Raw genomic sequence first — 16,869 nt, forward strand, 5'->3', positions numbered from 1 at the left:
GCTGAATGGCTAGTCACTGCCTTATAATAGAAGTAGGGGTAGCCAACTGAAAGTAGCAACCAGCATGTTTAAAACATTTTTCTCAGCCAGCTAATGAAGTTGTCGATGATCAGCAGGATGATGCAGGAGCTCAAAGAATTAGTTCTATATGAAACAGACTAAACTGTTTCATGAGGTTGACTTCATCAGTGACAATTAAATAGCATTGCCCAGAAGCAGTCTCTAGCTCAGGAAATCTATACATCACAGCATGTCAGGAAACAGGAGGGTGTATCTGTGGAAGGGTGGCTCAATTTTTGCTCCATATGCTTAGGCCACTGTGAGACACTTGGCAAATGGACCTTAAGTCTAATTCATTACAGTACTTCATTATGTATTTTTTGCTAAATTACTCTTTTGTTTATAACCTGTCCTGGTTTCGGCTGGGATAGAGTTGATTTTCTTCTTAGTAGCTGGTACAGTGTGTTTTGGATGTAGTGTGAGAATAATGTTGATAACACACTGATGTTTTAGTGGTTGCTAAGTAGCGTTTGTACTAAGTTAAGAATTTTTCTGTTTCCTGTGTGTCCTAGTTTCAGCTAGGATAGAGTTAACTGTCTTTCTGGTAGCTGGTACAGTGCTATGTTTTGAGTTCAGTATGCGAAGAATGTTGATAACACTGATGTTTTCAGTTGTTGCTCAGCAGTGTTTAGACTAATGTCAAGGATTTTTCAGCTTCTCATGCCCAGCCAGCGAGAAAGCTGGAGGGGCACAAGAAGTTGGCATAGGACACAGCCAGGGCAGCTGACCCAAACTGGCCAGCAGGGTATTCCATACCATGGGACGTCCCATCCAGTATAGGAACTGGGGAGTGGGGGCGGGGAATCACCGCTCGGGGGACTGGCTGGGTGTCGGTCGGCGGGTGGTGAGCAATTGCACTGCGCATCATTTGTACATTCCAATCCTTTCATTATTGCTGTTGTCATTTTATTAGTGTTGTCATTATCATTATTAGTTTCTTCTTTTCTGTTCTGTTAAACCGTTCTTATCTCAACCCGCGGGTTTTGCTTCTTCTTCCCGATTTTCTCCCCATCCCACTGGGTGGGGGGGAGTGAGTGAGCGGCTGCATGGTGCTTAGTTGCTGCTGGGGTTAAACCACGACACTGTGCTCTGCCAGAAAGCAGGTGCCCAAGAAGTTGGGAGGGGACACAGCTGGGACAGCTGACCCCAACTGACCAAAGGGTAGAACATCACACTCAGTATATAAACTGGGAGGAATTGGCTGGGAGGGGTGGATCGCTGCTTGGGCATCAGTCAGCAGGTGGTGAGCACCTGCATTGTGCATCACTTGTCTTTTCTTGGGTTTTGTTTCTCTCTCTTTTTGTTGTATTTCTTTTCATTATGATTGTTGTTGTTATTATTATATTTTATCATTATTATTCTTCTTATTATATTTTATTTTACTTTAGTTATTAAACTGTTCTTATCTCAACCCACGAGTTTTACTTCTTTTCGCTTCTCCTCCCCACACTACTGGGAGTGGGGAGGAATAAACGAGCAGCTGTGTGGTGTTTAGCTGCTGGCTGGGGTTAAACCATGACATAACCATGAAGAAAAACAATAGAATGTAAGGTTGTTATTTAATCTTTAAGCAGTCACTCTGCACCTGTGCCTCATCTGCTAAATACTGCCTAAGAGAAATAAAAGTCAAGTCCTTACCCCCATACCACCATTGACATGTTTTGCGAAACATAGTAAAGTAACGGCTGGCAATTGTTCTATGTTGTGAAACGAGTTGTCTACACCATTCAGAAAAATAGACCAGAAACTAGTTTTAAGCACTTGATTTGGACCTGACTGAAACATGGAGCACCGAATTGAAAACTCCTTTCTATCCTTGTGAATAGTTTTGATTATAATGTGTTGTGGAAGATTAAGGACATTTTTGTTCTTCAACAACAGAATTTTTTTACTTAAAGCAGACTGAAACACCTTAAGGTTTTATGTATCTACACAACAGTCTTTTCCTTTATCTGAACAAGTGCTGTATAAACTCAGATGGTAAAAATTCATGGAGTTCCATTTGGATTCCTATTCTGATAGTGCTCTGATGGATGTCTTCCAAAAGTCACCTTTAATGCTAACTAGTAATACAATTAATCTTCAGCTCTAGTGTTAAGAAGCTGGAATGTATCAGTTCTCAGGGTCACAGGAGCCATTCAAGCTGTCACCTCTGCAAGTCCATGCATTTCAATCTCAGCTGGGTACCAAGAAGAGACACTTCATTTCATATGGCTGAGAAGTATACCTGATACTTTACTGAAGATATACAAATAGCACAGATTAATCTTGGCTCTTAGGCAAAGTGTGCAGGAAGGTCCTCAAGATGGACAAGACATAAGTAGATCAACTGAACCTAACGCTGTTGCAAGTCATTATTTTCATTAAGAGTGAGTGAGTTTCATCAGAGTATTTGCCTTGATAGCAGATGTGGATCTTGCCAGTATAATTAGAATTAGAATGAAGAAAGAGTTCTTCACAGAAAAAGATAAATTCAAAAGCACATGGATTGCTGATTTTGTTATCATTCAGGAGTCAAACTGCCTGAGAGATGGTTCCTGAGTTTATATTAAGCCGTAAGGCAAACTGGTGATTGTAAATTTAAAAAGTATTGCATTCAGGTGATTAAATGAGACAGGTAATACTCTGCAAGTTTTGAAATGCATAACTGAAAATTGATAATTAGAGAAAAAATAAAAGTATGTGATAATGGGAAAAACGGGCGCTTAATGCTGCCCTTGTAAAACGCCTACAAATACTGACTAAAAATGTAGTGATCCATCTCTTACACATCCATTCAGAGCTCCTGCAGCTTACATTCATTTAGCAGGATCTAAAGACATTTGTAAACTCCTATTAAAAAAAATGGAAGAAAAAAAAAAGAAAAAAAAAAAGGAAAAAAGGAAAAAGAAGGAAAAACCCCAAAAACCTCACCACCCAAACCTTACCTGCCCAGCTTCATGTCAGAAGCTATGTCTTCTCATTAGGTAATATTTTTCCCAGGATTTAGAGTAGCTGGCATTTGATGCCCCAGAAAAGGAAGTGCCTTAAAGTAAATTCTATTTTCTATATATACATTCTTTTCTACTATATATGCATACTAATTTGTTCTGTCTAAAACAAAGATAACATAACTTCTGTGTAGCAGTTGAAGATGAGCATATTCCACTCATCTCTTAGTCTGCTTTTGGGCTTTCCTGGAGAGATGGAGGGAATAGGAATTCAATGTGGGTAAAGAAACTGGATTTACTATTTTCAGAGCATGACTATGCACTTGAGCCCTGGGGATTTTAAATGCCTGTGTGTTTGGCTGATCCTGCACATACTGTTTGTGATAAAGTATAAGGCAGAGAAATGTCATGCCTGCAATGTCTTTCCCTAATTTTCATCCTTTATGTGTCATCAATGAGGTCCCATGCATCTCTCATCCTCACATTGCAGCAGGAAAGACAAATTATTAAGCAGAAGTATGCAGAACTTCTAAACTCAGGAGCCCACTCTGTGGTACAGTGAGATTCTTACTAGTCATCTCCCTATATGTGGGATTTAAGTTATAACTGTCCCAAATTGCCAGACATGTAATCTGCCATTGAAATGAATTCAAAGAGTGTTCTGAGTACAGTGAATGTTTCAGTAACATAGTGGCTATGGCTGTGATTTTCATGTACATATTTAAATTATGAGTAAGTTGTGTTGTTTTTGAAAGTTAATGTTTGTCTGTATATTGTTAAACACAGGGCAATGTCCATAAAATCTTGGAAAAATGCAATTTACCACTTACTGGGAAACAATGTGTAAACCGCATCATTACAGAGAAGGTAAAGTACTTTTCTTGAATCCTTGTCAATACTTTCCTCCTCTATCCCTAAGAAGGGACACTTAGTAAAAGTAGTAAAACTTAGTAAAAATGAAGAATATATTTGGTATCTATTGCCAATGAAAGGTAAAAATTGCCTTGGTGTTCGATTCCAGAGGTCTGGGGGCTAATATTTTTCCTTTTAAAGCTTTCACCATTGACATCTAGCATACTGGACTGTACTCTTAGACACCTTTAGAACAAAGATGCCATGCATGAAAAGTATGCAAAGTGTGTATCTCCTTATTTTTCCCAAAGTATTCCTGAAAATTTGCCATGTGAGATGCAAATCCTCAAACACAGCTGTAATCACAGCTCATTTTTTTTTCCAGCAGAGCAACAACTGTGTAGCACGTCTATGTCAGACGATTGGCATCTTGGTGTATACTACAGACTCTTTCAGAGAAACAAAACCTGTAGCTGTGGCAGGGCTTTAATTCTTTTGTCCTTACTTGATTCCATTTGTGAAGCAGTTTACTCTCCAGTGCAAGTACATGTGAGCATCAGATATTGCTGCTGCTCAAAGGACATTAGTGGATCTTTTCAGCAAAGGATAAGTGACTTAAGGTTTTTGCTGTAATCATACTGCTTTTTTTATCAGTGTTTACATTTTTAAGGGCTTAGAGTAGTCCATCTGCGAGCCATCTATCATACTAAGTGGAATGTATCAAAGGTGCTGATGTAGAATTTGCTTTCTCCTGGTGGTATAGTGCTACTGTAATTTAAAGGTTTTTTTCTCTACAAAGTAACGGAAAATAAATGAAAATCTGGAAGTTTTTCCAGTCTTCTACTAACTGGCCACATACATATGTAAGGTACAAAAAAATGAGTGAAGAAGGACTGACAGAAAATAAACAACAAGCAAGTTTCTCTCAGTCACCACTTGTCAGATCTTGTTGCTTTATTAGGAGATGACACAAGTGTACAACAGTACTTGGATAGTGTTGCAAATTCTGTTTCCACACTAGCTGTCTAGTTTGTATGTTCCTTATGCCCAGCTTCTTTTTTAAGACTTAGAGGAGCTATTGTTTTTCACTCCCATAAATCAGTTTCATGTGCCCAGCGGACAGCTGAACTTTAGTACGCTTCTGTGATGAGCTTAAGACTTTACTTTCATTTCAAGTTCAATCTTCACCAGTCTTTTGCTACTGACTTTTTTTTTTTTTTAAGGAATAAGACTATAGACCTTATGGTTTCTCTGGCAACTAGCTTGCCACCTGTGTATCTCCCTCTGGTAGGCACCATTAAACTGCATGTGGTTTTACAGGTGTTTTTATTTGATGCACTTGTGAGCCTTGGAAGTGGAGAGCATATCTTATGAAGACATGAGAAAGAACAGCCTTTGCTCCTTCAGCCACTTCCTCCCAGGCTTTCTATTAAAAATACAACAAGAAATCTTGTCTTCCATTGCTAGCTTCTGAAAATACTAAAATTTGTACTGGGTGTGCAGTAGCTGTTGGAGAAGCTTATAATCTGGCAGAGGTGATCAACCACCCTGTACCACTCTACTGGCCTTAAAACGAAATAGAAGAATGAGGGAGACATTGTCTTTTTCTGTTTTCCTTCATGATCTCTTGGTGAACATTGTCTTGCAGCAAAGAATGTCTCACCTCCCAGTTCTCACCAGATTGGAGCAGCAGACATGGTCCTCATTTCATGCAAAGAAGAACAGCTGTATTTTTTTCCCACGAAACTAACACATCTCATATTTAGATTACTTCAGCTACAAATAAATGTAGCAAAAATCTTTATTGGTCAGTCTGAAAAGTGAAACCGATTGATAATGGCATCTTTTGTTACTGAGGGAATGCTACCTACTTCAGCACACCATTTTGTACAATATTACTACTTACATCCTCATTTTCTGCTTTGATAATAAAAAATCATGTGCTATTTGAACCTGACAGGCTGTGTTTGATGTGGACAAGAAGAAGGGATTGACCCTTGTGGAAATCTGGGAAGGACTGACAGTGGATGATATCAAGAAAAGCACTGGCTGTGACTTCACAGTAAGTCGTTTTACAAACAAGTATGGTTAGACTGGTGTCAGAACAAGTATTCTCCACAAATACTCATCACATGAAGACTTGTAGATGCAGTAAGTTTCCTCCTTATAGATGCAGGCTGGGTAGATTACCTGTGGGACTTTCATTGTAAGTAAGAAAATAATTTAGGGCTAATTGAGTATGATTATGTTGGAAGCATTAAAGCTAGGAAAAACAGAAGAGATGGAGAAATGACTAAGAGTAAAATGACAATGTGGAAAGGGAACTTTTATGATGCTTTGAAAAGGGGAGCTGATTCATACCTGAGAGGTAGATGAATATTTATTTTTCCACTGTGTAAGTTAGTTTAGCTAACTCTCTGTTGCTAAGTTTTCATGCTATCTTTAGGTGGGGTTGCGAGTCTTCTCCACAGGGGTCACTACACGTGTCCACTCTGTGTTACTAGTGCCAATCAGTTAAATACTCTGCTGTTGATATCTTTGCTTTTTCTCTCCCATTGCTTTGTATGAATGAAACTTATGCTCTGCATTAATCCAGAAAGCTACTGCCTTTTGACCTTCACATTCATTCTCAAGTCTCACTTAATGCTCACACAAAACTGGCTTATTAAGGGAAAGCTGTAGCACACTAGATTGTAAGTGATTGCATATGTGTGGTTGATAACATGTAGTTTCTTCATGGCCTTCTCCTGCATGTACATTACAAAATCTTTTCTTCTGTGTTGTGAAGTCTTTTGGGGCAGGTCAGCCTTCCTTTGGTGAGGACACTGAGTATGACAGTATACAAATTGATTTGTACAAATAGTTGGGGAATATTTGGTAATGAAGTGCAATACTCTTCCTCTTTGTAGAGTTTCATGGCAGGGCTAGGACATATAATTGAAAGATTGCAGAGCAGTTAGTATACGAAAGAGTTTGTTATTAAGGCTTTGAGCATACTATTGGCAGTAAGTAAAACTTTCTGAGCAATGAGCCTGTGAAATTTCATTCATTTCCTGTGTCCATAAGAGAGCATTTGTCATAACTAAATATGATCATGTATGTTTTTCTTGGGGAGTTTTAAATATTTTAAATAAAGAGCTGTTCAATTCTGAAAATACATTTGTTTATCTGCGAAAAATTGTTCAGTTAAAGATGAGTGACCTGCAACTGCAGAGTGCTACAAAATCACTTTGCTCCATTATTAATTTTCCATGTAACATTTTGTGGAAGTCATTATTATTTTTTAATTTACAGTGGAAGCAACCTTCCATATTCAGCAATTCTGTGTGCAAAAGAAATTATTCATTCAGCTTCTGACTGTGATTTAGGAAAAATGATCAATTTTTAAAAACTTCAATAATGTCAGGACTTCTTTTTCTTTGGCTGATCAGGCTGTCAAACAGCTAGCATCCAAAACTAAAACATAAAAATGACCTTGTAGGTTTGTATCTATTGCAGTCAGTCACTTTGTTTTGTTCTTGCATATTTAATTTGAGGATTAACTTCATGATGAATTTGAAGGTGCCATGTTTAGTATGTATTTTAATATACTGAAACTACAGGAAAGGACTTTTGTTGTCAGAAGACACTAGTCCTTATGTGTTCCAAACCTGCCTGTTTGGAAGGAGCTGTTTGGAAGGAGTTGGTTTCTTTTTGGTTCAGGTGACCAATATGTATGTATTTAATTGAGCACGTGTTACCCAAAGTAAAGTCCAGCAGCCTAGGCTCAAGGCAATGAAAACAGAAGCAACCAAAGAATTCAGTGAAGGAAGTTATAAGCTTAAAATGATGGACTGTGAGATCAAGCTTTGCAGCAGCATGGTGGATATGATAGGGCAAGACTATTAGGACAAAAGAAAAGATTAACACCACCCACTGTCCATCAGTGCATTCCTGTAATTGTTACAAAGGAGTGGTATAAATTTTGAATCTTTAGGATAACCTGAAGTTAGCAATTGATGAGAGGTATTGCAGCAATCCTCCATCTAGGTCCCTGGGATCAGTCTCACTGGGATCAGGAAGGGACACTTCACAGGCACCATTTCCTGGTTCTCCTGAAGGCAAACTCCAGCGCAGTCTGCTTTGTACGGCAGCTGTGGCCATGCATGAAATCACAAGCTGCACTAGAGGAGCTATGGGCATGAAAAATGTAGATGCTGTTTGGTTTATGCACTTTCATATACTTGAAAGCATGCGGCTTACATAAACGCTTGCAAAGCAATGCTTGCTTGGAGAGCATGTCCTTCTGCCAAGGTATGCATGGGGGTCAGCGTTACCTACTGATTGGTAGTTCTAAAAGTGCCTGAAATCTCTATATTGCTGCAGATGAAAAGCATGAACCACAATGATTTGTTTATTAAAGCTGTGGCATGGAAGACCACTAGCTCTTCCTTTCTTACGCCCCGCTCCCACCTAAAGAATGTTTCCAGGCCACAGTGACCCAGTCCTCCTCTCATTGAAATCCTCACCAAAACTTCTGTTGACATCTGTGACAGCAAGACTGGGCCACTGTTGGATAATATTGGACCCTTGATGGCTTTGCTTTTTGTATACAGTAAACACCTACAGCTCCTTCACTAAGTTTTCAAGTTCAGAAAGAAAATAGAGATTTCAGCACTGTAATAGGCATTTGTTCAGAATGCAGCATCCTCGGTCCTTTTTTCCACATTTCAAGACTCTGCCTCAGGCTTCCTTGCAAGAGTAACAGTTGTGCTTGTGATTATTTATGTTCATTGAATGAGACATCTTGTTCTTGTTTATATCGGTGTCAGGAACTTCAGTGATATTGTATTGCTACAGTAAAAGCAGGTTTTTTGGATTATATGTTTTGCCAGTTTGAAACAGAACTAATGGGTGGAAGATGAGACGTTGACCATTTTCTAGCAGCTTTCTTCAGTGGATGCAGTGAATGATCTGAACTAAAACAAACGTCTCTCTAGGTTCATTACAAGTGAGATTTTAAGGGGTGGCTGTACCTTTATATCTAACTATCTCTTCCCAAGCAGACTACTCCTTTTTGGAGAGGAGAACTTTATAGCCTGTATGGCTTGCTTTGAGACATTCGGCTATACAATCCCATTTTCACAGTCTGCTTACTTATTTGGAAAAACATCTCCTAAAGGACATTTGCAACAACAAAATGTCAAAGAAAACGTGATTTAGAGCCAACAGTCTTCATTATAGACTGGCATCATATAAAAAAACAAACAATTTTCCCTTGATTTTACTGTGCTGTGAAGACAAAGTGTTCGCTTATCTTGCACGCTTAAATCAGATTTGCTGCTGCCTAGCATATAGATCACCTTGGCAGGTAATCTGTTTGGGCTTGTACTGGCTTACACAGTTGGTGAGACCATGAGAGGACAGACTGAGAACCATACTTTTGCAGATGTATTTCACTATAAAAATAATCAGCATAAGTCTGTCTGGGTAAAAATTCCCTGTCCCCCCCCCCTTTTTTTTTCTTAATCTAAAAGCTCAGTTTTACAAATTGATCTTAAAAGATAACATGGAGTTTAGAAAAAGCATCTGCCAAGGAAACATTAAGTAGTTGAATAGCAATTGACTAGTGTATGTTTAAAAAGAAATTGACTGCCCAAATTTGAGCCAATGAGTACAGAATAATAGAGGATATGGGTTTATTTTCTGGAAGTACATTTTCCTTTGAGGAAACAGGCTGTTGCAGGATTGAGTTCATTTTTAAATGGATGTTGTGTTTTTTCCTGATCAATCACCCCCCCCCCCCGAGTCACATTAGGAACAGATATTTGTACAAAAGCTGATGCTAGAATTATGGTTTGCTTTTACCTGCAATTTCAAATAATTAGGAGTTAATAAGGGGTAAACAACTTTTATTATTTTATCAAATATACTAACACTGGGGTTTTTTTTTTTGAGGGGCTGTTTTTAAATTCTGGAACAATAACTTGCTTTTGCACACCTGATAAGGTCATTAGAAGTTACTAGGACTCACCATTGTTCAGAATCAGGCCTTGAAAGAACTGCTTGCTATAAAGAACATAATGAAATAAGGTTAGGGCTGTTTGTGTAGCTGAAGAGGGTAGTTTGGGGTTGGAAATCAGAGTCAACAAGCTTGAATTGCAGGGAGTCCCTGAGTCTGTGTGTCATCTTACCAGTTTGGAGGCTGCGTACATGACTGCCCAGGCAAAATGCTCCCAGTACACCTACATGTTGAATGTTAGCAACGTATTTTGAAGCTTCCAAGATAAGCTGTTCTTCCTGTAAGTGAAATAATATTAAGAAGGTGTTGCTTAGGGGGTACTGTAAGAAAGTAGCAACTCTGGCTGCGTACTGTAAAATAGCCTTGATTAAGCACATTCAGCCCTTATCAGATGCTGTGCTCTTAGCACAGGGTGATACTGAATTGACTGACTCTACTGGGATTTAAAGCAGTAGACTCAGGGGGCTTTCTGCCTTTCAGATTTAATTACTCCTTGTTTTCCAAGCACAAACCATCTGTTTTGTTACATTAGCATTTTTCTGCTTATTTAATCACGTTTTATTTAGAGCACACAGTTGTATGTGGGTCCAGTTCTGAGTGATGCTGGGTTCTCGTCACCTCTGTTATCTTCAGCAGGCATTGTGGCACTTTAGCACTCATGGGGATTGGACCCTTTCTGAAGCAGATAGTGGTACACACAAATGACAGCTGTTAGCATCAGATGTGCAGACATTACATTTAACATAATATGCTCATTCAAATGTAAAACACTTGAGGTTTTGATGGCACCAAAATCTACGACAGCAAAAAACCAATAATCTCCTCCAGTAATCGCCTTTTGTCATTATTTGCAGAACATAGATTTTAATGGTGCTATCTTCATCCTCCAGTTTTTGCCTTTACTTCAGTGGAACCATCCCTGGGTGAGGCAGAAACAGACCCAAGTCAAGTGAGGCACGTAGGCACTTGGAGTCAGAAATGTTGAAACATTTCTGGAACTAGTTCAGGAATGCTGGTACACTCAGGGAGTTTCTCCAGCTCCTCTACACTTGTACCTATTACACCTATTTATTATCCTAGTTCACACACAACTTTGAAAAATCAATGAGCAGTTTCCATCCGCTGAAAACGTTTCATTAGCATTTGATACAGTAAACACATTCTTCATGAACTAAGCCACTTTGCTCAGTGGCTGTTCTCATAAGTTTATAAATGATGATATATAGTGGCTGGAGGAAGGATAATGTAGAAATCTAACTGGTGGTAGAGGAAATACAGCCCTGTACCTCTAAAAGAAAGAGGCTTTAATGCTTGGAAAGGCCTTTATGTATCATTCTTTCATGAGTTAGCTTCTTCAGTACCGTTAAGTGAAAAAGATGGGATAAGGAGGCAGAAGAAATGCAGTATATGATGTTTCAGTGGGACACATTAATCAACTAGGAACTAGATTATCCATGGAACTGTTTTTCATCCTGAACAAGTAAGATCACATGAGTTATTTTTGTTCTTCATCCTGGGGCACCTATTTAAATAGGGCTGGGAACCGGAGATATTTAAAGAGGCTTGGATATTCTGTGGAGAGCTTTTCCTCAGCGTATTTGTGTAGACCTGCAGTCAGGGTTCAACCAAGTGTTAACCATTGCTACTCTTCAAAGTCTTCTCTGTATTGTTCCCATTTAGACCTTCTTTCCTCATCTAGTTTCCTATTTAGGCTTACTGTGTTTTATTTTTAGTCTCCTGGATATCTTATAATATGACTAATTGATTTTTACGGGTATATGGAATTAAAATAATATAATACCTAAGTGTGTCCTCAGACAAAAAATGAATATGAATGGAAAAAGGCAAGTTAAAAAAATGAAAGGTAAAATTAAAAGTATTGAACTGTATCATCATCAAACAAATCGAATGTGAATAGAAGGAGGCAGATTTTTAAAAAATACATAAAATTAGAAGTATTGAATTATATCATCATCAAATTATCAAATCAAATGTATACATATACTATAGGTACAGTATGTGTATAATATATATATACATTTGATTGTATATCCCCTACTAATATGCACGTTCCGAAACTCAGTTGACTACTTCTGCGCAGACCCAGCATTGACAGACAGCATCCTATCTCCTGGTGGGTGGAGAGGAAAAGCAGAATTAACTTGGCTATTGACCAAGGAAGAGAAATCATCAGTTTAAGATTCCTTGGCATGCTTGTTTTAGTACTGCAGTGGCAATTCATTCATTTATTGAATACAGTCTGTTTGGTTGCCTCTACATCATTCAGTGTGTTGATGTGTGAATGCAAGTGGATTAGAAGGTGATAGCTGAAGCTGTTGCCCATCTGCAGCTGTCTCTCCTATTGCTGTTCATGGTAAGCGCAGCCCCACTGTACACGAGCTATGACCATTTATGGACCAGTGTATTTAACTAAGCCACGGCCTATTTTTGAGTTATGTTCATGTGCCATCTTGTACAGTGTGTAATTGAGGAGCTGCTTCACTTCAGTTCAGCTATCCCTTCTGCTGGCATTGGAAGCCATCTGAGAAGACCGTGCAGTTAGCAGGGGCAACTACAGGTTCAGCTGCCCAAGTTTCATCTACTTGCATTCTTAAATAAATAATCCAACTCAAATAAATGAAGTTTAGAGGCTGGATACTAGCATCAAACATATCTTGTATTCCTGCATCAGAAAATTTAGTTGTAGGTGTTTATCTCTAAAATACTGCAAATACATCATTTTAATTATAGTGTCTCTAGTCTTCAGTGGTACATAGATAGAGGTGGAAGTGAACGGTGGGTTGTACTGCTATATCTGTATGCCAACTGTTGTGTTTTTTCCCTTCTATTTGCTAGGTTTCGCCAAAACTAATACCAATGAGGCAGATTTAAACGTGAAATACAGACTGGGCTTAACTTGCCAGAAGGCTTGTTTCCAAATGGGATCTTGGTGAAGAGAAATCGATGACTGTTTTGCAATTTTACTTCTTCTTCTTCTTCTTCTTTTTTTTTTTTTTTTTAAGGGCTTTGTAAGTAGTTTCCAGATAGTAAAACTCAGGCTGTGACTATCAGCCTAAATTGTATTTTACTTTCATAACATTACCAATTTTAATGGAAGGGTGAATTTATTGCCTAAATTTTGAATAATGCTATACTAAAATGTTAATGAACACTGTCAAAAAAATGCCTTGTAGTATCTCTGCCAAATACTACATTTTTTACACAGATTCAGAAAACGACCATGCAAAGCTTATGATTGCCTCTGCTTTTTCTGATGTCGTTAAACTTACAAATCACTCCATTGCTCTGGAACTACAGCACTTAGCACGTCCATTCTTCTGTAAAGGTATGGGCTTTTTGTCTGGAGTGGTCTGTAGCAAAGGTATGCAGCGGTAGAGAGACATCAGGAATATGGACTTCCCTTCTCCTAAACCTTTTCACCAGTCTGTGACAAAACTCTTTATACCAGTGGAAATAACTGGGTCCTTAGCCCTGAATGTATATGCTGTTTCCACAGTGTGTGTGTGTTGGCATTAAGAAGCCTACACCTCCCGAAGTCCAACTCTGATCCCTTCTATTTAAATCATACAAATTAGAATGGGGCTAGTATGAAGGAGGAAGATGATAATTAAAAGGTCTCCATCCCCACGCAGACAGCTGGCAGCTGCACAGTTGTCCCACATAAACTGCTCTTACTCTCCAGATACAATCCTCCCCAGCCCCATTCAAAGGCAAATGAAGATTGTTTAACATAGAGAAACAGGGGAGGAGAATGTTGTGGGCACTTGGAAGATTTCTTCTGAAGGGAATACAGCTGGTTAGGAGTAAAAGCCATAAGTTTGCACCACTTGCCGATCAAGGCATCAGCAAAAACTAAAGAGTTTGGAACCCGAACTCGTGATAACCAGAATGAATGCCATGAGACAATCAAAATGAAAAGTCACTCTCTCATACTGGTTCTGCTATTTAATAAAGATCTTCCTTTCTTTGTTATTCGTTACAAAATGACTGTTATTTTTGCAAATAGGTGATATGACAGCATTGGATCTCACATCCCAAATCAACATAATATATCTTTATTATACAGAGTATGAATTGACTGGAAATCTGCATTTCTAAAATACAGTGTTCTCTCCAAGTATAATGATTTCTGTCATTCATATAAATAGGAACACTTAAAACACTTCAGTTAAAATAATTCCTGACATAATATTTGACATCAGGACTGGAGCAGATTAAATGACTGAAAAACATGTAAAATGTAGATGCACAAATAAATATATATATATATATGCACACACACACCCCCCCACCATACATATGATAAACAGTGTTGGGATATGGTATAGAAGGGCATTCTAATAGTAGATGGATGAGGTATTCACCGTAGTCAGTGTGTGTAGTGGAATGAATGTAACACATTTCTAGGGAACCAGATAGGAAAATTCTGCAATATTTAGCTGCTGTACTAGCCTTTGTACTGCATTTTTCCATGCTAAAATAAGAAGCGCTTCTCTTGCATGTGACAGTTATAAAATTTGGCTTGATCCACACGTGGGTTTTACAGCAGTTAAACTGTTTTGATTGGAGAGATTATTTTTTTTAGTTGCACTTACTCTAAACAATTCTTCAATAATTTCTTGTCAATACAAGAATAGATTATCCTTCTTCCCACAAAGGAATAAACAAAATGCCTTTGTAAGCACCTTTATGCTAGTACAAAAGTACTCCATAATCCTAATTTGTATGACTTGAACTCATGGGTGCTAATGGGTGGTAGGCCATTGTATAGCCTGAATGTGTAGGCAAGACCTGATGCTGAGCCCATAGGAAAGAAACGTGTCATACAGAGACTAGTGCTAATTTAATGACTAAACATATACAAGTGATTTGGTTGATAAGTAATTTGCACGCAAGACTTGAAACTACATTGATCAAAGTGCTCCAGATTACTTTAACCCTGGATTAGCACAAGTTAGTTTTTACCTAGCCTTAGTTTTCACCTGGTTTCTTTATTTAGGTGTATTCCCTATGTTACTCACTCATTCCAACAAGTTAATTTCTTAAAGTTTCTGTTGCCGTGGAGGCAGACACAAATTCTGCTCACAGAGATTTTGCAGATTAAAAGTCTCTATATAACAAAAGGTGACTCTTTTAGCTCAATGTGAAATAGTTTTGATTTTGGATAGAGCAGCCCAGAGGCTTCTTCCGCAATCCATAAAGACACTTCAGTGACAATTCTGACCCTTGTGGTCCTGTACAGAGCAAAAGGTGCCTATTTTTGCCTTCAGGGTCAAGGGTGCGTGAAGAGCTGCTCTGAGGGGATGGGTATGATCCCTGAAGGTGTCTTGTTCATCGTCACTCAAAGCTCTCCTAGAGAGTACCCAGGATGGATGCTGGGTTTAGGGGAGGAGTATAAAAACTATTATACAAGGGAAGGGAGTTACTATTAGCTTATCCAGAGGAAAAAAATATAGATAGCTGGGGAAGTCTTAAATAAATCTATAAATGAAATGTTGATCTATTGCTATTACCTATGCTACATTAGTTGTAGGACTGATTAGTTAATTACAGCAAACATTTACTGACATATATAAAGCGCAGGAGAAGTGTCTGAGGGCAGCATCAGGTGTATGCTGCTGCTGCCATAGAACTGTGCTTTGCTGGCATACGCACAGAAGCCATAGTTGTCATTAATATATGGCTATAAAAAGACTAATGACCTGGTAATGTCTGGGAGTTCAGCACCTTGGTTTCTGAAGCAAAGAATTAGGAGCCAAGAACTCCTGAGTTTCAGCTTTTCTAGCACTCCACTTACTGCCTTGAGAAATGTCATCTGTGCTCTCTGCCTTGTCTCCTGTAGGTGGAAAAGGAGATGTTATTCTTCCTACCTCACAGGGATGTTGTGGGGAATAACCAGCTAAGGTCTGTGCAACAGGTTATTTTTTCTCTTCAGCTTGGAGATCGAGAGTGTGGAAGAGTATTTGAAGACTGTCATACATGCTGGATATTTGAGTTCTGTGTCTTCTCTTAATTTGTTTCAGTGTTAATGCAAGAGAGCAAAAGTCAATATGGTGCTGAAAACCGAGAAGAAAGGAGAACAGGCTCTCTCCATATACAACAGTGGTGCAAATATCTGCATGGCACAATTGATTTTTTTTATCTTGAGGACATTATATTGTAGTAGAATATTGGTATTGTTATGAAAACATCATGTGTCTGCAGAAGCTAATTGCAACAAGCTGTGACTCCACTTTTTTAATTGATTTGTAAAGTAGGATTAGAAATTAAAGCACTCATAAGTATTTCCCTCCCAGTGGACCCAAGTCTGGTTCATAGGTAAGGTATACTCTGAGCAGTAGTTGCGATGATTGGTATGACAGGGATGAGAGCTTCTCATTCCTCTTTGGTGGTTGATGGTATGCACAAATGTTTATTGGGACATCACTGAGATCATCCCCTGCTTGACAGCATTTCACAAGACAAGGACAGCTGATACTCTTTGTCCTGAAGAAGATGATGATTCTACTATATTATCACATTGGACTTATTTCACTTTATATTTTATTGGCTTTTGTCATGAAAAAGCAAAAAAAAGAAATATTATAGAAAATATAGTTGTACTGTAAGCTCTGCAAACTAAACATCAAAGTCCTCTATGTATTTGCAAAACAATCAATAAAATAAAGATTAAAAATACCAGGTTTCATCTATTGTTACCATTTTTCATGGTGTTCTGTTCTGCTATTGGGGTCAGTAAAAGATGTGTGTTGTCTTCACACCAGCATGTCACACCTCAGCACAGGCAAAAACCTCAAGGTCTTGGCTGAAGGTAGAGGGATTTGATAAACAGAAATAATGAAGCTCAGAACTCAGCTAACTGCTGGATTCTCCATGTTCTCTCTTCTCACTGATGTCTCTGTTGGGTCAATCTCAGACATAATTATCACATTCACTTTCGTAATTACTTGTTTTTCAATCAAGTCAAATAATGGACTACATATGTAGTCCTTAGAGAAGAGATTT

General features: G+C 38.5%; 1 protein-coding gene across 1 annotated transcript in view; it reads left to right on the forward strand.

Annotated features, from left to right (window-relative positions):
- Nucleotides 1-16,545, forward strand: part of OXCT1 (3-oxoacid CoA-transferase 1) — an 87,110-nt gene extending 70,565 nt beyond the window's left edge. Inside the window, exons 15-17 of the mRNA XM_052777041.1 lie at nucleotides 3,777-3,857; nucleotides 5,803-5,904; nucleotides 12,700-16,545. Coding sequence (XP_052633001.1) covers nucleotides 3,777-3,857; nucleotides 5,803-5,904; nucleotides 12,700-12,735 — 219 coding nt within the window. The 3' untranslated portion in view covers nucleotides 12,736-16,545. The remainder of the gene's footprint in view (nucleotides 1-3,776; nucleotides 3,858-5,802; nucleotides 5,905-12,699) is intronic.
- The last annotated feature ends 324 nt before the right edge of the window (nucleotides 16,546-16,869 follow it).

This window comes from Harpia harpyja, chromosome Z (genome assembly GCF_026419915.1).
Source record: "Harpia harpyja isolate bHarHar1 chromosome Z, bHarHar1 primary haplotype, whole genome shotgun sequence".
In the NCBI taxonomy this organism is placed as follows: Eukaryota; Metazoa; Chordata; class Aves; order Accipitriformes; family Accipitridae; genus Harpia; species Harpia harpyja.